We start from the raw sequence: 27,206 nt of genomic DNA, 5'->3' as shown, positions 1-27,206 counted from the left end.
TCTACTCCCAGGTCCCCAAGACCAAGTTTAATGGCCAGGTCTAGTTTTGCCGCACGCAGGCTCTGGTGAGTCACAGGGTCCATCCTGCAGAGGGTGAGTCTCCTACTGCAGTTTGTTCCCAAACAGCAAAGCAGAGAGGGCATCACTCAAGTGCTCCAGAGCCTGGAATTCGAGTTCAGGCTCTCCCATTCTTTAGCTATGTGTTCGTGGGCAATGCACTAATCCTCTCTAAGCCTGTTTCCTCCTCTACCACAAAATGGGGATACCACCACCTCTACCTGGAGTACCTCAGATACACATTATTTCAAATAAAATTCTGTATCACCAAATTTTAATACAAAGCATGATCCCAGAGGTTCCCCCCTTATCCGCAGGGGATAAGTTCTAAGACACCCAATGGACAGAACCACAGATAGAACCCTACATATACTATGTTTTCTCCTATACATGCACACCTATTATAAAGTTCAACTTATAAATTAGGCACAGTAGGGGATGAACAACAATAACTTCTAATAAAATAGAACAATTATAACAATGTCCTACAACAAAAGTCACGTGAATGTGGTATCTCTCTCTCTCTAGTTGTCTTACTATACTGTCCTTGCCTTTCTTCTTGTGATGATGTGGGATGGTAAAATGCCTCTCTGCTGAGATAGAACGAGTGAATGACATAGGCACAGTCACTGTGGTGAAACACAGTGGTAGGTACTATTGACCTTCTGATGTATAGTCAGAGGATCATTGAGCCATGACAATGTCGATGACTAACAGGCATGCAGTATACACAGTATACACATTGGACAGTGCTACACAGTATACACAGTATACACATTGGACAGTGCATACACAGTACACACATTGGACAGTGCATACACAGTATACACATTGGACAGTGCATACACAGTATACACAGTATACATATTGGACAGTGCATACACAGTATACACAGTATACACATTGGACAGTGCATACACAGTATACACTGTATACACATAGGACAGTGTATACACAGTATACACATAGGATAGTGCATACACAGTATACACAGTATACACATTGGATAGTGTATACATAGTATACACATAGGACAGTGTATACACAGTATACACATTGGACAGTGCATACACAGTATACACATTGACAGTGCATACACAGTATACACCTTGGATAGTGTATACACAGTATACACATTGGACAGTGTATACACAGTATACACATTGGACAGGGGATGACTCACATCCTGGGTAGGATGGAGCAGGCAGGCATGAAATTTCACCCTGCTACTCAGAGTGGCACACAACTTAAAACTTACGAATTTCATATTTCTGGAATTTTCCCTTTAATACATATTTTCAGACCACAGTTGATCATGAGCAACTGAAACTATGGAAAGCAAAAACTGCGGATAAGGGGGTAACTGCTATATTCTTCATCCTATCTCTGTTGGGTAGATGGGAATAAGGACCACTTAAAAATATCAGGTGACATCACATCATACTAATAATCTTAAATCATCTGAGAGAAGCTTATGGGTAAAAAAATTTAAGTCCTTAATTGAATGCTCTTTGCTATCCAGGGGATCTGATGGAGCATCTCTCCTTGTCACCAGCTGCCATGCAATTGGGAAAGGAATGCTAATTTTATTATCAATTTAATTTAAATAATTAGTAGGGCCAGTCTCCCATAGCACAGGAGACGGAAAACAACCCTCCACACAACTGTGACAACAGCAAAGAGATTATTATTGACCCACTTGGGATTCCTGTCCCTAAACACAGGTAGCCAGGAGTCTAGTGCTTGAGAAATGTAAAGTGTCTTTACTGTTCTTTTCTTCCTAGAAGAACAATGAACGCTGTTATCCTTCTCTATAACACAATAAAGATGATTGTGTTCACATTAGTTAACAGGAAAATTTAGCCTTTCCTCGCAAACCTTGACTTCAGGGCCTTAGGAGAAAGTCACTACCCAGGTCCTCAGATGGGGCACTGATCTTTGACCCACTACTGCCCACAATACTTTGGACTTAGCTGGAGAGTCTGCCAGAGTTAGTAGGGGCTCCACTGTCAAGAGCATGGGGTGGCTGAAAGAAAGGGCACCATCAGAGGACGCAGGAATCCTGTCAGCATTAACTGTAGGCAAATCACTCAGTTTCTAAGGGTTGCAGCTATAGGTACCTGTAAACTCCAATCTTATCAATAAGCACAAAAGAAAAAGTTAAGAATGACTGAAAATTAAAGACTATCACTATTTTGCCTAACCACAGTCCTTTGCTCACTCCTCTTAGACTCTAAAAATGCAGAAACACTAGCCTGAGCAAGAGCAAGACCCCATCTCTACAAAAAATGGGGGGGGGGAAGTTAGCTGGCTGTGGTGGTGTGAGTGCCTATAATCCCAGCTACCCGGGAGGCTGAGGCAGGAGGATCACTCGAGCCCAGGACACTGACACTGCAGTGAGCTATGATGATGCCACTGCACTCTAATCCACGTGACAGAGCAAGACCCTGTCTCAAAAAATGGGGGCGGGGGTGCAGAAACAAAAAAAAAAAAGAAATTGCAAGTGTCCAGACGTCACACATGCCACAAGGGGAAGCGGGACACACACAAGACCAGGAAAGCAAGTATCAGGATGGAGACAGCTGTGTCTGCACACCGGAATCAGGCTAGATTGGTTTTTTTCTGTTTTCAGTGACACTTTTCCCTGTTATATTACCTTCCATCAGACACATCAGCTTGTGTGGGAGGCAGACGGGATGAATTCCTCACAGACCTTCCAACTCAGGGTAAGGTGCCCAGCCAGGGGAATGTCTACGTGACTATCCCTGTGTGGGGAAATCAGCAGTGCAGGCAGCTGAGACCATCAACTAGTGGCTTAGCTAGAGAAGCTGAGATGTCTGTCTGAGGAGATGAGACCTGCCCCCCCCTTCCCATTGTACTATTATCTGGCCACTTCAGATGTTCTTTTACCCTATTACCCTTTACCAACCTTCCTGGGGGCTGTAATCTCCCCTCTCTCATTCTTAACCTTGAGTGCAGACTGCTGTGCATCCTTGCATGGATACTCTGGGAAACAGGACGGGTGCTGCATTGTTCTCATGCTGCCACCAGGCACGTGGAACAGTGTGTGCCCCTACAGGCTTCCCGTTTTACACACTGAGTTTGGTGTAGGTCTCGTGATTTCCTCAGCCCCGTCTCCCTTGCTGGCCACTGTCCTACGTGGGGGTCGGTTAGACACCCAACAAGCTTGTAGGCACAAAGATTTTTTTTCTTTTTTTGGAGACAAGAGTCTTACTCTGGCACCCTGACTTGAGTGCCATAGCATTATAACTCACAGCACCTCAAGTTCTTAGGCTCAAGCGATCCTCTTGCCTCAGTTTTTCTGTTTTTGGTAGAGATGGGGTCTTGCTATTGCGGAGGCTGGTCTTGAACTCCTGAGCTCAAGTGATCCATCCGCCTCAGCCTTCCAGAGTGTGAGGATTACTGGTATAAACCATCGTGCCCAGCCAGTCACAAAGATTTGCAAAGAAAGGTCCTATCTAGTCACTGTCAGGGTCCCACTGGTGCTGCAACAGCCCCACCTGCAAACCTGCTCTGAGGGATGGATGGACAGTCAAAGCCTCTTACAGCTGGGCAATTCAGAAGCCAACATCAGGCTTCCAACTTCACAAGCTACTCCAAGGAACACCTTCCTCTAGGGTCCCAGGCGCCTGAAAAGTGTATAAAGTAGATATATACATGCAAAGACCTGAAGACAGCAAATGCAGCTCATTCAGTAAAGGAGTTTGAGTCCATCCAGAAAGGAACTATGGACTAAAAACAATGAAAGATTTCCTAGCAAGTTGGAATCACTGACAAACACCTAGCCTGCTGTATGCAAAGTCCTATATAATGTGTGATATGATGGCGGAGAGGGGAGGGGAACACAAGGAGCAGGGAAAGATGACAGGAAGAAAAACAGTAACCTCTACTGTCACAGAAATCCCAATCCTACCAGGATTTCAATGTCTATATACAAATAAGTTATCCAAGGAAACAAAATAAACAAAGAAAAAAAAACCCTCAATTGCATTTGCTCCTAAGAAGCAAACTTGGGGTTTAGGATGGGAAGGAGATGGGCTTTTCTTAAATTGTGATCTAAACACCAAAGGAATAAGGATACTGGCTGGAATTACAATACAAACAGTCAACATGTTGAGCACTTACTATGAGCCGGGCCCTGCTAAGAGCACCACCTACATTATCTTATTTAATCCTCGCTCTTACCCCGTAAGGTAAGATCAGTGATATAATTATTCCCACTTAACATCTGCAAAAGCTAAGGACACAGAGAATACGTTGTTTGTTCAAAGTCCTCAGCTACCAAGTGACAGAGCCAGGCAGGACTGAAACCCAGCCTCACCCAAAGCTCCTGGGTGCTTGCCTCCAATGGAAAGCAACGTTCCGATCCTAAAAGTGGGCACTGAAGAAGAGGTCTGGTGGTGTTTGGGAAGTGTCTGCAGGGGAAAGGGATGCATATGGGAGAAGGCCGGGTGCTGGAACCCAGGATGATCAGAACCACAAACCTTTCTAGAACCTACTGAATGCTGGGCACAAGCAGATTCGAGAAGTTGCTGTAGGAAATAAAGCCGTTCTACAAGAAGGAAAAGGTGTACACACGCATTCCATTCACCTTCCAAAATAAGGCCCCACAACTCAGAGTAAGATCTTTTCAGCCCAGCCTGAATATAACAAGAACTCCAAGCTGACGTGGGGACGTCAGGAGGGAATGTGAAAAAAGCAGACTGATACAGCACAGGAAATGTACTGCCTTCCTCCTGGGGCAAAGGCATTTTAATTGTCAACTGAGAGTCCAGCAGAGCCATAATACCAGCCAGCTGTCCTACTCAATCAGGCCAAAGGCCATAACAGACAGGACAAGGCAACATTTTTCAGGAAGCTAAGCAATTCAAGTTAAGACCAGGTGCAGAGGGAGCAAGAGGCATACATAGGCTTGCGCAGTTAGAAGGGCTGGAGGGGATTAATCCCTTTCAGTGGCTTTGGCTAAAATAAATCTGCCCATTTCAGCAGGAAGGGTGATACCATGCAGGGCTGGCTGAGAAGGTTGAGCAGGGCTGCCTAAAATCCTCATAACCCTAAAAAGGGAAATCCAGCCCTGTCCCGTGCACAACTAAATAACAAGGCATGGGAGGAAGTTTCTCCTACTCCTGGAGAATGGGAAGAAAGCTCAGGGCTACACACCAGAGGCAGTGCAAGTGTGATACTTGGCACGTGTTATTTAGTAGCACCTTAAAACAACACTGCTCTTTTCCACATTGTTCACATTTTACAGATAAGATTCCCAGAGCTCCAGGAGGCTAACCACATGCCCAACAGAAGTAATACTTAAATCAAGCTTGTCTGACTCCCAAGCCAGGGCTTCTCCCACTACTAGACCATGTCGGTTCCCAACATCACCCTTATGGGGAAAATGCTTCCTTCTCAGATCAAAGGCACAAGTTACCTACAGTGGGCAAAAACCCTGTGGAAGTTGGGAGGAAAAGGGATGTGCAATCCGTAGCTTTCAATACGTCTCACCTCTATGTATCACATTAAAGCACAGTGGACTACAGGGAGCCAGGTCTTCCTGAGATTCTGTTGGTGGCTGGGGATGCGGGGGCACACAATCAAAACCACCCACATAATCCGAGGCCTCGTCTGAGAAAACCTCTGTCATTTCAGAAAAGTGGGCAGGGGCTCGGCACCAGCCACCTACACGAAGTCTGGAAGGTTCGAACCCGGCCCGGGCCTGCTAAACAACAATGGCAACTGCAATAAAAATAGCCGGGTGTTGTGGCAGGCATCTGTACTCCCAGCTACTTGGGAGGCTGAGGCGAGAGAATCACTTAAGCCCAAGAGTTGGAGGTTGCTGTGAGCTGGGACGCCACTGTACTCTACCGAGGGTGACATAGTGAGACATCTAAAAAAGAAAAAAAAAAGAGGGCAGGAAGCAAGTGTAAGCCAAAGCAGCAGCACAGCGGGCAGACACCAGGCGGCCTGCGCTCAGGATCAAGGACAGAGCGGTGTTCAACTGTTTCCTGCTTGCAGGACAAGGACTGTCCTTGGTTTGTTGTGAAGCTTCACCACGATTCATGTGACCACGGCATCTTCTCTCAGCAAGGCCATCTGCCATGCCCTGGGCAGCAACGGAGATGGGGAGCACCTGTGGGCCCCTGTCAGCTGCTTTCTCTACTAAACCACGCAGTGAAGGTCTCCTTTCAGGAGATTCAGCCCCTGCCCTAAGCAGCCTAGAAACAGGAAACCTGAGCACACTGCAGCCTGAAACACAGACGCAGACACACAGATGCAGACAGACACACAGACACAGACAGACACACAGACGCAGCCAACACACAGACGCAAACAGACAGACCATGTGATCATTGTTCCCAAAGACACAGACTTTAGACTTTAAGTCCTGGGTAGAACCTCAAAGACAATTTCTTCAAACCTCTCATTTTACAGATGAGAAATGTGAGGTCTAGAAAGGTCACAAGGTGTGCCCAAGGTCACCTAGCCCATCAGTGTCAAAGATGGCCCGGGGCCCACATTCCTTCCACTGCACTGGCATGCCTCTCACACAGATGCCCACTTTCAGTTTAACCTTCTCTGAGCCCTGGATTAATGAAAGATATAACCCTTTCTCCCCCCAAAATGAACCTGCACACATTTTGCATAGACTGTATACTAACAATCCTTACTCTGTAAGAGGAACAAAGTGTGGTTGGCTCTATAACAGGCTGTCAGGAGTAGTGAGGAGGACTTCACAGTAAAGATCTGGGCTCCCTGGATCTGGGGAAGAAGCTCCGCCAGACCACTCACATCACTGCTTTGTGTCCTATCCATAGTGACCTTGAGATACCTCACAGGAATGAACTGAAGCACCCAGTTAGTGCAGGAAAGGAGAGATGGGCAGACTCTTGTCTCCTTAAAGATGGGGAAGCACAGACCTTGACACTGAGCAATAACAGCACCACAAACCACCGTAAAAGCTGGTTACTACTAAGTGATTACCAGGTCTGCCTGGGGAGGGTTGTGGAGAAGGGAAGACAACAAAATTATTAAACCTGCAAGGCAATAGTGGCACAAATCAGAGAAAACAGGCAAAGGGAAAGAAGCTAAGTATTTTTCTGGAAATCGAAGCCCACACACCTTCTGAAGCCCATCCTGCCCTGAACTCAACCCCTCACCAAGGCCGCTTTCTGCAGCTAAGAGCTCATAATCCAGAAATCACAATCAGGACCTTCGCACAGTATCTTTTGCTCCAAGTCTAACACAAGCTTCAGGAGTGTCCAAATGTTGCCCTGGCTCCCAAGCTACTTCCTGCCTCACTAAGCAAGCTGCAGAGGAGCCTCTGAGAGGACAAACAGGACAGGGCAGAGGACTCTAGAGCAGCCTCTGGTAAAAGGAAAGCACACAGCCAGCCACACGGAGACCAATCTCCCCATGAAGCCTCCAACCACAGGAAAAGGAGGAGGTAAAAGAATCCAAAGAGATCGCCAAGGACAACATCTGCCTCCCAGGAGGCCATGCTCTCCTCAGCATCTGGGCCTGCCCATCTCGCTGCCTGGGACGCCCACGCCCCACCTGCCCTTTCCACGGTCTAATCGACTCCTCTTCCCTCTTTCACATCACACCTGAAAAAACTTCCTCAGAGAACCCTCCTCCAGGTTCCCTGTCTAAGCGTGTCTCTTTATCATTTTCAAGGCACTCACCACAGTCTTGACTTTGCATTTATGTGACTTTATTTTGACCAAGGTCCTTCTCACTGACCCGACGGGGAGCTCTTTGAGGGCAGGGCCTGTGTCTGGTTTTGCAGACTATTGTATTCCTCACACCAAGCATTCAGAATGGCCCAAAAAACAAAGTCATCTTTGTGCAGGAGATGGCCACAGAAGTCCAAGGTTCCCAGGACAAGCTAAAGAACCAAGAGACACAACAGCACTTGCAACCTCTTGCCATGCTGGTTTCTTCTGCTGAGTCAGTCCTGTTCACAGGGCTGGTGTTGTGCTTCGTTTCCGCTTTATTCACTCATAGACGTATTTTGGCTTGCAGAGCGTGTCTCTGCATTCATGGAAAATGCTCCCATCAATTGAATGCCATCTCTGGGACATGTCTGATAGCTGCTAGCTAACCTCAGTATAGCCTCCCGCAACCAATGGATAAATCCAATTCTTTGAGCACTTATAAACCTGGAAAAATCCTCAAAATGCATCCATCATCCTCCAACTCTCTGTAAGAAGGAATCTGTAGCAAAGAACTTCAGTGAAGAGAACAAGAGGGTGAGAGATTCAGAAGGACCTGGACCAGGAACCACTGGAAATATCCCATTTTGAGGATGCAGTCATGAAGTGAACAAAAAGTCATCGATTTACAACTGAAAAAGGACCAGAAATTGGGTTCTCCAGCTGATACTTCACTGACTCCCAGATCCACTGTGGGAATGGTTTATGGTTTCTTATTTTATTCTCCCGTAGGAAAAAAATACTCCTATGGCCACTCCTCATTCTTTTCTAGCAAGTCTCCCACTATGTTGTCCCCAGCCAGGGTGCTTGTGCCTCGATGGCTTCACCCAGGAGGTAAAACACATGCAGGAACAAGGGCGGAGGAGAGTGTGATCCGGTGGGTCCCAGGGAACCACAAGTCCTCAGCCGGGACAAATCCCACACAGGAAACCCAGGCAGGGGCTTTGGCTGCTATCTGGTCCAGGAATACTCCAGGGCTTAGAATGTCAGAGCCAGACGGCCTGAGGCCAAGATGGAAGCTCTGTCGTCCTCACACTGATGAAAATGCATCTTCAGCATCCAGTCTTGTGAACTTTGAGAGCAGACTGGAGAAAAGCACAAAGCACGGGTGACAGCACTGGGAAAGGTATGGGTAGAAGGACTGAATGAATAAATGACAGCACGCTTACACTGGAGGCTGCTGCACGGGCCTCCAGCTGTAAGAGGAGCAGCCAGCCAACAACTCGACAGAACCAGGACGGGCACTGTGAGGAGCGTGCTGGGCAAAGCCCAGTGGGAACAAAAGGAGCGCTGAGGTTGCACGAACACCCCAGGGGTGGGTGCAGGCAGCACGGTGCAGTGGCCTATTCTAGCAGCTCCTGGCAACTGGCAATGGCCACAGTGGAGACATTATCCAGAGAGCAAGCCAGTGCTGTGACCGGAGGGGTGCAGAGAGAAGAGGCAGCAGAGGTGTTCAAGGCTGGTAACAAATCCAACGTCACCATCCAGCGCCACACTTGGGCATGCAAAACAGGTTGCTGGAGTCAGATAGTTAGGATGGATTAAGGGCCAGGGGATTCTACTGAGGATAAAAAAAGCAAATTCCACACAAGTGATGTGTGTATGACATCCTTGGATAAGAAAAGGGGAATGTTTATGTTTTGATTTTTTTTTGGTCGGGGCTGGGTTTGAACCTGCCACCTCTGGCATGTGGGGCCGGCACCCTACTCCTTTGAGCCACAGGCACTGCCCAAGAATGTTTATGTTTTGAAATCCTGTAAGTAAACCAGTCAAGTGATACTTGATTCACTCATTTATTCATTCAGTCCTTCTACCTATACATTTATTGAGGGTCCTACTGTGTATCTGGGACCATGCTGGGAGCTAAAGACACAAAATCTATTTGAAGACATAAGTGCTGCTCCTGAAATCACAGCCATCCAAGAAAAGAGGCAGCCAGGGAATGCAACTCAGCTTGGCTTTCAGGGCAGTACAGTGTTATGGTTTGTTATGACCCACAAATGCCTACCAGCTGCTTCACAAATTTACTCAGCCCGGCTGGAAGGCATCTGAGCTTGCAATCTGCTGGACGAGTGGCTCTAGTCCCTTGTCACTCTAATATTCTTCTGTGTGCTCCAGGTAATGCATGTGTAGCAAATGACTACTTAGCAGCGAGGACGGACGCTGAGTTACGACTGCAAGGAGACACAGCCACGTTTGAGTTGAGCACAGATTGCGGGGCCAGGGGTGGATAGGCAGAGAGTTGAGGCAAGGGCAGCCCTGAAAGCAAGATTCAACCCAGCGCAAAGGTGAGCATAACGTGAGTCTCAGGGTGTGGGGGTGCAGGGTGTATCCCGGGGGAGAGGGGAGACCAGACTGCCGGAAGGGGAAAGAGTCTCTGGAGAAGAGGGACATAAGGTGGCAAAACCTCAAGACATTAAGCTGATACCAGAAAAGAGGAAAGTGGGCGTGGCTAGTCCCAAACCAAATATGGTGCACCACTCACCTCTACCCTTTCTACTATAAAACCAAGAATAAGTTGCTTAAAACCTAAGGAAGGTATAGGAAGGAGAAAAACCAAACATTAATGAGATGTGGATCCTATGGCCCTGGGAGCAGAATGTTACAGGAAACTAAAGCACCAAAGGGAAACCCAAACTGACACAGTGAAATATACCGGCCGTCCTATAGGCAGGTACAGGTGACAGCGTTCTGATTAGGAGCACAGGCTGACAACACACTGGCAAGAGCAGGGACAAAATCCTGCTACAAGTAATACGTTTACTGGGATACTATCTAGGGGTAAAAACAAACAGGTATAAATGCACAGAAACACTGGGAAAAGACACAACATGTTTTCCTCTGTTTTCTGCAGAGGAGGAAAGAAGTTGTTTAATAATAAAATAAAAGTAATAAGACTGCCTTCACTTTGGGTAAATCTTTACATTTTCCAAAGTTTTTTCAAAATATCTCATTTTTTACTTATTTAACTTTTAATGGCCACTACTAAACAACCCTTCTGCCAAATACCTTCATGCCAAACTACCTATCACACAAAACCCTGAAATCCATCTACCCAACAAAAGGACAATCTTTTCATCAAGAGACCATCAACAAAAGGACAATCTTTTCATCAAGAGACCATCTTCCAGCAATGCCTTTACTAGCAATCAAATACGTGGTTTTCCCTGATTTGATGGAGCAGACACACATAAATCCATTTTTATAGCCAGAGGCTTTTTATAAGTAGTCTGAGGATGTGATGCTTCAGTTAATGACATGATGTGCTGAAGCAGTATGAACTGGCAGTTAAACCAGGGGTCTGAGCCACAGGTCCCAGGGCCTGGGTAAACTTGTTGGCCATGTCCCGCTAAATCCTGAGGTAACAGTTCTTCCCAATGTTCATCCTGCATTAAGACTCCATGTCAGGCCGGGTGCAGTGGCTCACATCTGTAATGCCAGCACTCTGGGAGGCCGAGGCAGGTGGATCACTTGAGCTCAGGAATTTGAGACCAGCCTGAACAACAGCGAGACCCCATCTCTACTAAAATAGAAAAAGTAGCCAGGATCACCCAAGAGTTTGAGATTGCTATGAGCTATAACACCGTGACACTCTACCGAGGGTGACAGAGTGACACCCTGTCTCAAAAAACAAACACAAAAAAAATACTCCACAAAGTGTTCATTGCTCCCCCCACCAGACGTTACTCCTTGGTATCCTGATTTTTAGCCAGGCTTTCTGCCACTCAGCATAAAAGCCTCCATTTCAAACCCAGACTCCTATGCAGCTAGCCATGGCCATGCAACTACATGCTGGCCAATTAAAACAGGCAGTTGTGTCAGGCCGGACTTCTGGAAAACTAATGGGAACCTACTCAGCCACATGCCCTCGCCCGTCCCTGTCTCTGCTTTTCCTTCTCCTTCAAGCCTGCGACTTGGACCACACAGCTGGTACTACAGCAGCCACCCTGCACCACAGGCCGCAGTGAGCACGTGAGCCCTGTATGGGAATGATGGGGTAATGATGTGCTGTACAATCAAACCTAAACATAATGCGGATTATAGTCAGCAGAGGACACTGTTAATACACACCCTACGTATTTCACTGCCAGTAAACCACAAATGACTTTTTAAAGTAGGTCACTAGAATAATAAAACATTTTAATAAGTCACTTTTTACTGAACCTTTATAACGGCTAGATGTTTATCACCAAGTACTTTCTCTTTCCCACAAAGACACATTCTTCTCTCTTGGTTCAGTCAACTAACACATACAACTCCTAGTATTCTGCCTTCACGTGACAATAACCAAAATCCAATTCCCTGGAACCTCTAATAAAACAAGGAAAACAGGCTAGGGTTCCAACGTCTACAAAACACAAAGAAATTATGACTCCCAACTTGGAGGCAACGGGTAAAGCAGGGGCATAGCGTTTCTAAAATGATTTTCAAGTCATGTACACACTGCAATGGAGTGAGAAGGATGGTGTCACTGAAGCTCATTTTGGATGTGTACAATCCCAGGCAAACCTCCAACTACAAATTCCAAGGTGCCACCCCAACTCCCACGTGAGATTGACAGCAACAGCAGCACCCACAATGCGTCCCACGGACCATGCACATTTCTGGGCATTGTCTTGACAAGGTCCTTTAAAACACTACCCAATGTGTAAGTCCAACTCCTACCACAACACACTGCACCTGAAGACTCCCCCTCGACAATCCCAAAACCCAAGTAAAGAAAGGGCCAGAGTGTGGTTTCCTGGACAACGGGACGACATTCAGGTCTCTTGCCCTCTCCTGCAATCAGCAGAATGGCAACAAGGTGGTTTTGCTTCACAAGAGCTTAGACTCCCAAACACAAACCTCATAAAAGGTACAACCTCGTACATATAGCTTGAAATCATAACTCAAATTCAAACCTTCATCAAGGCTCGATTATGTAACCTTATGGCATTTTGCCTACATCTCCCAGTAAAAGGATATAAGAAAAAATAAAAAAAAGAATTCAGCATTTCTATTACATTTTTCACCAATACTTTCTTTTTTTAATTGTTTGGGATTCATTGAGGGTACACAGAATTAGGTTACACTGATTGCATTTGTTAGGTAAAGGCCCTCTTGTACTTGTGTCCCGCCCCCAAGAGCTGTGCCATACATCGTGTCCCCCAGTCCCCCCGGAGATGTTTCCTTTTTGCTTCATCATCCAAAGCGATCTCTAGGTAGAAATTATTTTAAATGGGATCACCAAAAGTTTTAATTTATTTAATACACTTAAACAGAATTTCAGAGGAGGGATACAAATAAACATATGATAAAGAGATAGGAAAATGCCAAAGGGAAAAAAGAAGCCAGACTTTATTTTATATAACTCAAATACTTCACGTGCATCATATCCAGAGTACATATCTAACGCTCCCTACCCTTCGCAAATCATATCCAGAGTACGTGTTTAATGCTCCGTACCCTTCGCAGGCATCATATCCAGAGTACGTGTCTAACGCTCCATACCCTTCGCAGGCATCATATCCAGAGTACGTATCTAACACACTGTACCCTTCACGCATCATATCCAGAGTACGTGTTTAATGCTCCGTACCCTTCGCGCATCATATTCAGAGTACGTGTCTAACGCTCCGTACCCTTCACAGGCATCATATCCAGAGTACGTGTCTAACGCTCCGTACCCTTCACGTGCATCATATCCAGAGTACATGTGTAACGCTCGGTACCCTTCACGTGCATCATATCCAGAGTACATATCTAACACTCCAGTCTTTTGCAAGGAAGAATTTTTCTATTATTAAGGGGGAGAAGATTGCAGATGGAAGACATAAAGGTAATGAATGCTATTTTAAAGTAAATTGAACAGAATATTCGTATATTTATAAACCATATATGCTTTTAAAATGTCTACAAAAGGCTCAGTGCCTGTGGCTCAAGTGGCTAAGGCGCCAGCCACATACACCTGACCTGGCGGTTCAAATCCAACCCGGCCCGCCAAACAACAATGATGGCTGCAACCAAAGAAAAAAAATAGCTGGGCATTGTGGTGGGTGCCTGTAGTCCCAGCTACTTGGGAGGTGGAGGCAGGAGAATCGCTTGGGCCCAGGAGTTGGAAGTTGCTGTGAGCTATGATGCCATGGCATTCTACCCAGGGTGAGAGCTTGAGGCTCTGTCACAAAAAAAAAAAAAAAAAAAAATGTCTAGAAAGATATGCCAAACATAATAGTTGTTCTCTCTTTTTTTTTTTTCTTTTGTTTTTTTTTTGTAGAGACCGAGTCTAACTGTACCGCCCTTGGTAGAGTGCCATGCGTCACACAGCTCACAGCAACCTCTAACTCTTGGGCTTACGCGATTCTCTTGCCTCAGCCTCCCGAGCAGCTGGGACTACAGGCGCCTGCCACAATGCCCGGCTATTTTTGGTTGCAGTTTGGCCAGGGCTGGGTTTGAACCCGCCACCCTCGGCATATGGGGCCGGCGCCCTACTCACTGAGCCACAGGTGCTGCCCATAGTTGTTCTCTCTTAAGGGAAAACATTTTAAGTTAACTCTTCTTTTCTTTTAACTGCACCTCTTAATTTTTCTACAACAAACACTTAACTACTTAACATAATTTTAAAATATATTTTTTTAAATAAACAGATTCACAAAAGCATCAACAGAAAAGCCACATATGAAACAAAGTCTGAAGGATTTCTAGGCTCAAAGCTGAAGGATGCAGAGAGTACAGTTCCTGGGGCCCTTGCCACCCCTAAAATCCTGCCACTCCAATGCCCTCCTCTGGGCACATTAAACAATGTTATCCTCTCCCCTATTCAGGGTAGGCAAGAGAGAGCAAAGCAGCCCAGAAAAGCAGCGTATTCCTGATTCAGCTGACGCAAAAGGCTGAAGCTTCTACCAGCTCACCATTTAATTATATCTAACACTTGCTTTACAACCCAGTTTATGGATTCTAGATGTTTAATAAACAGTTACTTCTCAGTTCCCTGCTATTAAACACTAGGTAGTTACAGCAATTAATGAATAGGAACGTAACACTGGCTACCAGGAGGTCTGTAACACTGCCAGCCAGGTCATGTTCCCCAAAGGCACCTGCCACTAGAATTGGCCCCCAGTTTAAAAAATATGCCTTCTCTTCGTATAGCCCCTCTGTGCCTGGTATCTCAAAATGAGGCGTGTAGGGAAAAATTCAAACAGGCAGTGTAGGTTTGCTTTACCTGTTGTTCTACAAAGAGGAAAACCCCTCTTATGATCACATACACACTCTCATCAAGTGGAAAAATAAATCTGTATATTTTTTGCACAGAATATCAGAATTACACAATGCCAATTTTCCCTGCTGATATAAACACAAAATTATGTCAAACCCCCCAGTACTTCATTCTTCTCTTCCTAAACCCATCTCTCTTATCTCCCCCACACCTCTCAACTTAAGGATGGAATGTGTTTAAGCAAGGACTTTCACTGTCCACTGAAGTCCACTAGGAATCCACTCCTCCTGATGCCACAGACTAAGTCTGCAACTGCTCTCTGCCCCTCCAGCCCTGTCTCTTCATACTCACTGTTGCTGGACTTAAGGTCTCGGTGGATGATGGGGACAATTGCCTCATCATGTAAGTAGTTCATCCCTCTGGCAATCTGCACAGCCCAGTTCACCAGGATGTCCGGGGGAATCCTTTTCCCAGATAATACTCTATTCAAAGGACCTCCACGAGCAAACTCCATGACCAAGCAGAGGTTGGGTTCTTTCAGACACACCCCCCTGAGGGCAATGATGTTGGGGTGCTTCAGCATGGCAAAGAGCTTGGCCTCTTGGCGAACATTCTCTATGGTCTGGCTGATGTCCTCATCAGGGTCATGGCGAGCTGCTTTCACGGCAACCTCATCCCCTATCCAGAAAGCACGATAGACCTTCCCAAAGCCCCCAATGCCAATGATCTCTTCCAGGGTTAGCTCCGCAAAATCAATCTCTAACACTGAGAAAGGAAAGAAAAAAAGAAGAAAGTCAAACACATCTTGAGAACACCAGTTAACTACCCACCTACCTGGATCATAAGCACAGCAAGTTATCTGTTCACTGGGCCTTTCTGTCTACCCATTATAAAGAAGGTAAACTCCATAAGGCCAGGCACTGGGATTAAATTCTTTTCTTTTGCTTTTTTCCCTTAGTGACTAGCACACAGTCACTAAGAATATGCGATAAAAATTCACGAAATAAATCCCACTTGAAAACTCATGCAGAGTCCCATACCAAGATCAACCATTTTAACTAAAAGGAACAATGGGGAGACCCTTTTTGCGAGACTTATCCAGCTTTACCGAGTGCTCAGTAGTGAAAAGCACACAATCCAGTGGCAATGCAGACACAACAAGTAAACCCAGTGTGAGAAACTTCTACACAAGTATGAGCACAGTTTTAGGAAAGTCAGTGACTCAGAGGACTGACAGGGTGAGTGGGGAGAGGACTCCCAGGCAAGGTAATACAGCAGAAGCTCCACAGACGACCACCTCCTTAAGTGGACCTAATTTTCATAAACTGGACATGCACCACATGTACTGAATTATATCTGTATTGGTACAGTAGGCCTCGTTCCTTATGTTGACCACCTCCGTATGCTGACCAGTTTGTTATAGTCCCTCAGGTGGTCACCTTACAGAGGTCCTACTGTATTTGACCCGGGCCCTAAAGAATGAGTGGGAGGGATCTCATAAGGCCGTAAAGGAAATCAGGGTAGAAAAGAATGATCCAGACAGAGGGAAAGAAAAGAGCAAGAACAAGGAGCATGAGAGTAGGTGCTATACTAGGAATTCTAGGGAGTCCAGGGCAGCCAGGTTACGTGCATCTGGACAGGAGATGGGGCCCGGAGCCTTGCTGGGAATAACCAGGTTGTAAAATGTCTTTAAAGCCATCCTGAGGGTCTTGAACTTTACACTGTAAACAGCAGAAGGCATGCATCTCTCAGAAGGGGAGTATTGCCAGGTCTGTATTTTAGAAAGGAAACCAGCACTGGCAGCCCTAGAGAATATAACCTGGAGAATGGAAAGCTTTTTTTTTTTTTTTTCCAGCTTTTGGCCAGGGATGGGTTTGAATCTGCCACCTCCAGTATATGGGGCCGGTGCCCTACTCCTTTGAGCCACAGGCACCACCCGAGGACGGAAATCTTACAGCAAAGGAACCACTATGGAAGCCATGGCAGCATGGAGTTCTAAAACCCAGCAGCAATTGAACATAGGGCGAGGGGGGGTCAATTTAGGAGACGTTCAGAACTTGGTTCAACCAGGACCCAGTGACAGAGATATAAGGAAAAGGGGCCTCACTGGAAACATCTCACTCCAGCAGGACCCCATCAGTACCCCAGTTCAACTGCTGGTTCTCTCAGTGTCACACCAGCCACTCAATCTCTTTTCTAACTCTAGAGTTCAAACCTAAGGCACTTAATTATATCTTTAGCTCTGTTTAAAAAGGCTTTCGTGGACAGATGATAATAGCTACGTGATCATAACTTGGGCTAGCTGTGATGTTAAGTGCTGTATGAGCAAAGTGCATGCTTCTCTCTTGAAACCCTATTCTCTATTTTCCCAGTCTCTTTTGTCTTTTACCTGGTGGATTCATACTCAACCCTCAGGGCTCAACTTAAATATCAATTTCACAGAGGAACTTGTCCTAATCCCCAAACCAAATGAGGTCAGGCTCCCCCATCAAACACTTCTGTAGTAGGCCAGGTGCGTTGGCTCACGTCTGTAATCCCAGCACTTGGGAGGCAGAGGCAAGTGGATTGCCTGAGTTCACAAGTTCAAGACCAGCCTGAGCCAGAGCGAGACCCCATCGCTAAAAATTAGCCGGGTATTTTAGCAGGCACCTGTAGTCCCAGCTACTTAGGCGGCTGAGGCAAGAGAATCACTTGAGCCCAACAGTTTGGGTTGCTGTGAGCTATGACATCACAGCACTCAACCCCAGGGCAACTGAGTGAGATTCTGTCTCAGAAAAACAAAAAAATCAAGAATTTGAGGTTGCTGTGCAATAAGACATCATGGCACTCTACAGAGTGACCAAGTATGACTCTGTCTCAAAAAAAAAAAAAAAACCACTTATGTGGCAGTTTCCATTTTGCAACATTCATCAAGGTCATAATTACTCAATTACTTGTTCAATGCCTATCATCCTGCTAGATTGCAAGATCCACAAGGGCAGAGATTCTATCCACCTAGTTACCACTATACTTGCATGCCAAACACTTTGCAACCAACAGATGGTTGAAATAAAATGATAAGAAAAAAATCAACCTCAGTGATCTGAATAAATTCAGATCTACAAAAAAACAATTGAATTGGAATTTCTGAAACATATATAGAGACTGATCACACTTTACTAAAAAACTAAGAAAACAAAGATTTATTTCTGAAGTTTTGGCAAGACCAAAAGAGGAACTGCCCACCACTGGCTGTTCCATTCCTTTCTTAGCCAGCCGCGTGATGCCTCCAATCTCCACTCAGATGCTGGTGGTGCTAAAAAAAAAAATCTGTTCTTGCTTAATTATAGTACTTCTATCCTACATGAGGCTAATATTCATTTGTGCACAAATTTCATAATGCAACTGGCAGCCTGCACAAAGGAAACACTTAGGAAAATTTAAGTGAACGTCTTCAGGCATGCAAAAAGTATATTCTAATCATTCAAAAGCTCACTACCTCATCTAGGAGTCTTCCTGAAGAATAAATGGTGTGGCAGTTATTGCAGACTAGCAATCAGCATCCATCCTGAAATCTTCTTTTTTTTTTTTTGGTTTTTGGCCGGGGCTGGGTTTGAACCCACTACCTCCGGCATATGGGGCTGGCACCCTACTCCTTAAGCCACAGGCGCCGCCCTTACCATCCTGAAATCTTTCTAGCATGCCTAGTACTACAGAGGTCAGAAAGCTAGAAACTACATTTCCCAGACTCCCTTACCACTAGAGTTCTGAATGCAAATTAAGTTCTGCCAATTAGATGCACAAGGTTTGAAAGACAGAGGTAAGATGACAACCATCTTCTTGCTGCTTTTCCTGGGAAGCATGGCTGTGGAGAAGTGGGATTCTTCACAACACTATGTCAATGTCCAATCACTAGCTTTGTGAATGTGGACAGGAATATTTCATAGCCAAGTGACTGCCTAATCTCTAGGCTACAGACACAACAGGGTGTTCTTGAAATCAATAGCTTCAACATCAGCTCCTAATGCTGGTATAGGCCAGTTCTGCAATGTTCTGGGAGCTGTTTGCATAGGTCCAGCTGACAGCCGCTTCTCCTAAACCTTCCAATGATTCTGTAAGCACCTAATTTCCTGTGCTAAATCCCTTTCTTGCTTAAAATAGCTTAAGTGTTTGTGAGTCCTAAAATGAATCCTGACTGATTACTAATTTTGCCTGATGTCATCTGTATGAATGAGAAAAAAATATGTCTGTGTTCAAGAGAGATCAGAAACTGTCTTGGAGGCTGGCCACAGGGGCATGTGCCTGTAGTCACAGCTACACAGGAGGATGAGGCTGGAAGATCACTTGAAGCCAGGAGTTTGAGACCAGCCTGAGAAATATATTAAGACCCATCTCAAAAAAAAAAAAAAAAAAAAAAATTAGAGGGCGGCGCCTGTGGCTCAGTCGGTAAGGCGCCAGCCCCATATACCGAGGGTGACGGGTTCAAACCCCGCCCCAGCCAAACTGCAACCAAAAAATAGCCGGGCGTTGTGGTGGGCGACTGTAGTCCCAGCTACTCGGGAGGCTGAGGCAAGAGAATCGCTTAAGTCCTGGAGTTGGAGGTTGCTGTGAGCTGTGTGAGGCCACTCTACTGAGGGCCATAAAGTGAGACTCTGTCTCTACAAAAAAAAAAAAAAATTAGAAATCCTCTCAGAGAGGGGTATAAGTCCTTGGTCATGGAAGGAAGAAACATTCACTTTTCCTACCAGCTTTCACACTGATGAAAAGACAGTGACTATTTAAAAATTTGCATTTGTTATATTTCCTCAACTGAGTAGTTAAGTTCTCCTTAAGAGAATCAACTGTTGCATTTTCTCCTGCACTCTTCCTTTTTTCTCTCTTGTCTGAAGTATAGTTGTGAACACACAGTAGGTGTTAGATATTTACTTAAACGCAGGAGTGTTTAAAGGACATTAGTACTAAGGTGCTGAAAGGACAGCTCCTCCAGGAACATTTCACACAAGACAGAAAACCACTGTGGGGAAGGGGAACCAAGAACCTCTCTTTGGGTAAAACATAAAAACTCAGGCTCCTGGGCGGCGCCTGTGGCTCAGTGAGTAGGTCACCGGCCCCATATACCAAGGGTGGTGGGTTCAAACCCAGCCCCGGCCGAACTGCAACAACAACAAAAAAAAAAATAGCCAGGTATTATGGTGGGGGCCTGTAGTCCCAGCTGCTCAGGAGGCTGAGGCAAGAGAATCACATAAAAACCGAAGAGCTGGAGGTTGCTGTGAGCCGTGTGACGCCACGGCACTCTACCGAGGGCCGTAAAGTGAGACTCTGTCTCTACAAAAAAAAAAAAAAAAACTCAGGCTCCTGCCATTCAGTTAAAGAAATATTATAACCAGCCTCTAAGAAAAGTACAGAACATATAGAACACAAATTTCAAACAAATAACACAGAACCAGGGAAAAGAAACAGGAGGAGGGATTTCTTATTCCTTCCTGGCTAAGTCCCTCTGGAGGGGAACTAAGGAACTAGACCTTGAGTTGCAGGAGAGGACGCTCAGATCCCCTTCCCTTCCCTGCTCCAGTGAAGACCTGGTTCTAAGTAAGAATTAGGTCATGTCACATTCAGCACATTTTTTAGTTTCTATGGAAGGATATCTCCAGGAATATCAGGAACAAAACCTTATTTCTTCCATTTTGGGGGCCAATATATTCTTCTTTCTCAATTGTATGCTTGGAAACTGAATATATAAGCATATTCTGGTGGGTTTGGGGTATGTGAATGGCATACACCTCACTCATTTAAAAATCTTACAACTGGCTCAACGCACAGTGGTTATGGCGCCAACCTCAAGCACCGAGGCTGCCGAGCTCAAACCCAGCCCGGGCCTGCTAAACAACAATGACAACTACAACAACAACAACAAAATAGCCGGGCGTTGTGATGGGCACCTGTAGTCACAGCTTCTTGGGAAGCTAAGGCAAGAGAATTGCTTAAGCCCAAGAGTTTGAGGCTGCTGTGAGCAGTGACGCCACAGTACTCTACACAGGGTAACAGCTTGAAATTCTGTCTCAAAAAAAAGACATAAAAATCTTACATACATCTAAAAATACATCCTTATATTTTAGTGGATGTAGGAAAAAGAAGTATGAATTAATAAGAAACTCAAAGTATGCCCTGTTAGAAAACAGACACAACTCTTTTATAAGAGCAACTTTTTTTAATAGCTAGGATATCTCCCAAGATGATAAATTTGGAACCATACATTTCTCATCTTTCATTAAAATAAAGAAAGTAACTGAGCTCTTGGGTTATTTATATTTGTCATCCATGGAGAGCTAAACCCTAATTCAGATCTACATTGGAAGGGATAAAAGGGCTATATAACTGCAAGACAGTTTTTATTATTATGGTTACATGTTTCTTTGTCACAATATTTAGTATTTTCCTCTTCTGTTTTGAATAAAGTTTAAAACAAAATTTTCACTTCAAAAAGGGGAATAACATGAGCCAGGCATGGTGGCTCAAGCCTATAATCCTAGCACTCTGGGAGGCTGAGGTGGGTGGATTGCCCAAGCTCACAAGTTCGAGACCAGCCTAAGCAATAGTGTGACCTCATCTCTAAAAATAGCTGGGCGTCATGGCGGGCACCTATAGTCCCAGCTGCTCAGGAAGCTGAGGCAAGACAATCACTTGAGCCCAAGAGTTAGAGGTTGCTGTGAACCGTGATGCCACAGCACTCTACTGAGGGTGACAAAGTGAGACTTTGCCTCAAAAAAAAAAAAGGAATAATATGAAACTAAAACTGAACATTACAGCTTGACTTAGTGTTAAGCAGAATGTAATGTCGAAATACACACCCAAAGGGGAAGTTCCAAAGAGTAACTCTGGGGAAGAGTTGTCAGTGGTTCAATTTTATCCCAAGTCTTTGAAGACCGGGTTCATCAATCACTTTTATTTTCTGAGTGGTACTAACTGAACTGGTAGAGAGAGCATGCGACCAGAGATACATCTGTCAGCCCTGCCCATGTTCATCTTTATCAAAGCACTAGTACCGAAGTTTTATATTTATATTACCAATCTCCCTTATGTGAGTTATAAGCACCTCCTTCTCTTGTCACTTCTTATCCCCTGGTATTTAATATAGTACCGTATTTATCATTCATTGCATATTCAACAATTAGTTTTTGACTAGAATTTCTAAATTATTAAGAATTCAGGGAAGGAGGGAGGGGGGTGGGGCCTTGGTGTGTGTCACACTTTATGGGGGCAAGACATGATTGCAAGAGGGACTTTACCTAACAATTGCAATCAGTGTAACCTGGCTTATTGTACCCTCAATGAATCCCCAACAATAAAAAAAATAAATAAAAAGAATTCATTAGGCGGGGCGTGGTGGCTCACGCCTGTAGTCCCAGCACTATGGGAGGCCAAGGTGGGTGGATTGCCTGAGCTCAGAGGTTCAAGACCCATATGAGCAGCAGTGAGCCAGAGTAAGACCCCATCTCTACTAACAACATCAAAAACAGCCAGCACAGCAGGAGAAAGAAGAAAATCAACAAAAAAGGAGTACTTCAAACAAAGAAGAATGAACAAGCACACTGAAATTAAAAATTTAAAAAAAATTTAAAAAAAAAAAAAGAATTCATTCATTCCAGTTAAGATCAGAACTCCTGGTGAAGCCAAATAAAAAAACCTCAGCAGGTCTTTCAAATGCCATATTCTTAAAGTTTATTCTTTCAAAAAGCATGAGATTTGAAGCATGAGATTTAGGAATCCACTCTTTCTTTTGTTTCAAGAAAGATGAGTCGTGGCCACCTAGTGAAGAAGGTATTTCCATGCCTGGCTCTCCAGGGATAGGTTATCTCAGCCTAAGTCAGAGTCACTCCTGACTGCTCTGACAGCCAGAAGCACAAGATAGTAAAGAAACCGAGTTTCTGCTCTCAAACCTCACATAGCTCTTTTACCCTGACATCAGCTTTCCCTAAAGACAAAAATCACAAAACTTCATCCACAAAGAAACTCAAACTTAGACTCATGTTTAAAACTGAACTATGTTTTCTAAAATGCCAGATTGTTCATATTTCTTCCAATACACAACTTAGTTCATTTTCAAAGTCATGCCAGGATCCTTAGCCTTCTCACCAGAACTAGCACCAAAATGATGGACTACCTGGAAGCAATTTAAAGTAATTTGTCACCTCCAGGCATCATAAAGACCAAAATATTGAAATGTGAAGTTCTAAGTTGAATGAGAGGGCGAGAGAAACAAAGGGAACTAAAGATTTGAACATCAATTTGACAGTCAAAACACCAACAGAAAAAGAAAAGCAGAAAAACAAGGAAAGAGGTTATGATTTTGATACGAAATTCTGGTATTTAAAAACCCATCTTAGAAAAAATAATGTGATTGTTCAGGTGAAAATAAGTTATAGGGTCAGAAAGACAATGTTACAAATGAAATTTTTTTAAAATGCAAAGTACACAAATAAAAAATAGACAAGTAATAAATATACATTAACATATCTTTTTTTTTTTTTTTCTGAGACACAGTCTCACTCTTATCACCTAGGCTAGAGTGTCATGGTGTCAATCTAGCTCACACCAATCTCAAACTTCTGGAAACAGTCCTCCTGCCTCAGCCTTCCAGGTAGCTAGGACTACAGGCACATACCAGAATGCCTGGCTAATTTCTCTATTTTTAGTAGATTTGGGGTCTTGCTCTTGCTCAGGGTGGTCTTGAACTCCTAAGCTCAAATGGTCCTCAAGCCTCAGCTTCCCAGAATGTCAGGATTACAGGCATGAGCCACTCTGCCTGGCAACGATATCTTTTTAACAGGGAAAAATTATGAAAATTCTCAAATACAAAATAGTGTCAATTGCACTAATAGATATTTACATCTTTCTCCTAAAATGACCTAGTATAACTGGTTAAGGGATCTACTGGCAATTTAACTTCTTTGAAAAAACAAAGGAAATTTCATTATAGGGTGTAGAATGGGGGGGGCTCTTGGGAAATTGAGGAAAACCAGGACACTTGGAGAAAGGCCCTGGGAGGGACCCCTTCGGCATGAACCCCCTGAGATTTGGCCAGTTCCAAATATAAGCAAGGATCTAGGGTGAGAAAAAGGGAGAAAATGTATTGCCTGAACAGCCTGGCTATCAAGGAACTGGGTTCAGTCACTCTACCTTGTACTCCTGATCTCTCAAGAAGGAGTAACATAGTTTTTCCCTCTCTAACCATGTCTCCACCCATCACCTGTCCCCCTCACCCCCGACATACACACCTTCTTAGCTACGACATACACAACTTCTGAGATAACGGTTCAACACATTTTAAAGGTACTTCAGCCCTGAGTTCACACGTTTCCTGGACTTTAGGATCAGCCCAGCCCAGCAGGAGCTGGGCTCCCACCACTCGCCTCTTTCCAAGCATAATGACTTTAAAGGAGCAGAGACGGTGGGGATAGAAGAGGTGGGCTGGGTCCCCAGATTGGGACAGTAACCACCAGCTGGCCAGAAATCCTTCCAGACTTGGGAAGGAGGCGAGGGGAGGGGGCGGGGGAGGGGGCGAGGGGGGGCAAGGAGGAGAGAAGATGGGGAGATCCTCCCGCTGAGGCTTCAGGATGTAAAATTCAGAAACGGCCCTTTGAGGTAGTCAAATGAAGGTTAGGAAGCCCAATCGCCCGGGACTGCAGGCAGGCCTGTGGGGCCTCTAGCTTCCGCACCGCACCCGCTGAAGCCCCTGCAGCCCGAGCGCGCGCGCACCCACCCACACCCAGGTCAGTCATTTCCCCACCCAGACCCCAGTCCTAACCTAACCCTAGCAGAAGGCTCCCCTCCCTCTCCGACCACCCCTAGGCCTACATCACTCTCCTCCCCGCCGGGCTCCCGGCCCCGCCTTCCACTTACACTGAATGGGCGGGTAGCAACTGGGGTCCTCGCCACCGGGCTGGCAGCGGCTGGAGAAGGCGCTGCGCGGGGTCACGTAGTTGCTGGGGAAGATGCCCACTCGCTGGTTCAGCTGCCCGGTCCACCAGCCCTCATCGCCAGACACCTGCGAGTCCTTGGACAGCACTTCCACCACATCGCCCAACCGCAGGGTCAGCTCGTCCTCGCCAGCCGCCTCGTACTCGAACACGGCCGTCCAGTAGGGCAGCGGTGCGTCCGAGCCCAGCTCCCCGGAGAACGCCGCTGCCGCCTCCTCTTCTTCCTCCTCCTCCTCGGCCCCGGTCCCCGCTCCATCCTCCCCCGGCGGGGCGGCAGCGGCGGCGCTCGCCAGGCAGCCGAGAAGCGCTCTGGAGGGCTCCATGGAGCGGCCGATCCATAGGGTGCGGGACCGCCGCCGCCCGCAGGAGCCGCCGCTGCCTATTGTTCATGCGGCTCCGCGGAGCTGGGAGGACCCTCCTCCTCCGACGGCGGCCGCAGGTAGGGCCCGGGCTGGCGAGGCTGGGAGAGCCGGCTCGCCGGGGCTGGCGGGGCGACAAGGGCGCCGAGCGCGAGCGCTCACTGCAGCATGGTGGCGCGGCGGGTCGGAGTCCCCGCCTGCCCGCTCGCCCCCCCGGGCGGCCTCGCCACCTCCCCCGCCGGTACCTGCTCACGCAGCCGGTGCCCGCCGCCGCCCGCCGCCCGCCGCTCGCTGCCCCGCCCCCAGCACCGCCCGCCGTTCCCCGCCCCGCCCCCAGCACCGCCCGCTGGCCGCGGACCACCTGACGTGCGCCTGGCTCTGCCCCAGCCCTGCGGACCCGGAGGGGCGCGGCGTCCGGTGCCCGACCCGCCCCCCGCACAGCTCGCCTTCCCATTGGCCGTGGCTGACCCGTACGCAGGTTCCCCAGGCCGGGCTTGAAGCCGCGGGGCAGCCACCGGCAGCCGCCCCGCAGATCCCTCTCTCACCGCCCTTTCGGTGCGCCGCCGCCTCGTCCCGCCCCCCCCCCCCCCCCGCGCTGACTCCCTCATCCTCAAACCCAGGTCTACCCATTTCTCTCTCCCATTGGCTCGCCGCAGCTCCTGCCATTGGTCCGTGGTACCTGTCCGTTTGCTGGGAGGGTTCAACACCTCCCCGCGGGAGGAGGAGCGCGCCCCATTGGATGCGCGAGGAGGGAAGGGTGCACCCTGGAAGGTAACGCCGAGCCTGCGTTCAGACAGAAAGCGCCGGAGAAGAGGCCTTTCCTTTGTTCGCTGTGGCTGGGTAGGGCTCCCATCCTAAAGGGGCTTCTTCTGAAAGTGAGCAGAGGAGGGCGAGCGCCTTCTTCCCGAGCTCCCTTTTACAGTTGGATTCTTCCTTCCCTAGATCTGGTTCTGCCCCAGCCCAACCTGGTGGATCAGCTTCCGCGCCCCGCCCCCACGCACACTCCCACCCCGAAGCCTTTCACCTCCTTCCTTTTAGGCTCATTGGACTGTTCCTCAGAAAACCTCTGAAAAAACCACAGTTCTCGCCTCTGTGAAGACTGGCCCTTCCGTAGGTTCCTGTAAGAAGAAATTTCAATGTCATCATTTTATTAGAATGACGAAAGGCGAGAGACCACCTTCCTGGTGCTTCAAACTGAGACTGGGAAAACTGTGGTGAAACAGACTTGGTCTCTCCGAAGAGAATCATCTTTTCTACAGTCCTTGAGTTTCCTTTGCTTTCTGGAATTGCACTTCGGATCATGGTCTACAGAGATCAAATTAGGAAGAACCAAAGCAGGATATGCTGTATATACAAAACGATGCTGCAGCTCCTGACCTCTTCCTACCTGCCTTTTTTATACTCCGTGTTTCCTACACTAAGAAAGAGATAGGTGGCCGTGGGTTTCTTCTTTAACCCTATCGTAGCAATGTCAACTTCCAATAAGAAAGGTTCCTAGTATTTCAAAACGAGCCAATACAGACGAATCTAGGCCAATCTCTATTGTTACCTTTTCCCCTTCAGCAGAAGGGGTTAGTGCTTTTGCTTAATTTTAGTTTGAGGTTTATTATTAAACTAAAGGGGGGGAGAGAGAATTTGGAAAGGTAACCAGGCAGCTGCAACACCCTGGGAAAGAGCTTAAACTGGTCAGTCAGCTGATCGTTAAAAAGAAAGGAGTGAACAGGAAGATTCCCTTTGTTCTCATAGCCTGGATGGTCTGTGTTTTGCCCGCAAATATGGCTACACTGTATACTTAGGCAGCCCACACATACGAGATCTTGTAGAAGAAAGGAGAAGTGATCAAGCACAGTGGCTCAAGTCTGTAATCCTAGTGCTCTGGGAGGCCAATGCAGGAGGATCACTTGAGGCCAGAAGTTCG

The 27,206-nt window shown here is 46.5% G+C and overlaps 1 protein-coding gene across 2 annotated transcripts in view; it reads right to left on the bottom strand.

Annotated features, from left to right (window-relative positions):
• The window catches only part of MAP3K9 (mitogen-activated protein kinase kinase kinase 9), an 84,920-nt gene extending 59,364 nt beyond the window's left edge, over positions 1 to 25,556 (bottom strand). For both annotated transcript variants that reach the window (XM_053601290.1, XM_053601291.1), the window contains exons 1-2: positions 24,853 to 25,556; positions 15,325 to 15,738 (exon numbers count right to left, since the gene is read on the bottom strand). In XM_053601290.1, coding sequence (XP_053457265.1) covers positions 15,325 to 15,738; positions 24,853 to 25,252 — 814 coding nt within the window. In that variant the 5' untranslated portion in view covers positions 25,253 to 25,556. The remainder of the gene's footprint in view (positions 1 to 15,324; positions 15,739 to 24,852) is intronic.
• Positions 25,557 to 27,206: the final 1,650 nt, after the last annotated feature.

This window comes from Nycticebus coucang, chromosome 9 (assembly GCF_027406575.1).
Source record: "Nycticebus coucang isolate mNycCou1 chromosome 9, mNycCou1.pri, whole genome shotgun sequence".
NCBI lineage: Eukaryota > Metazoa > Chordata > Mammalia > Primates > Lorisidae > Nycticebus > Nycticebus coucang.
The sequence above is the reverse complement of the archived record's forward strand: the minus strand, read 5'-3'. Positions and strand labels throughout refer to the sequence as shown.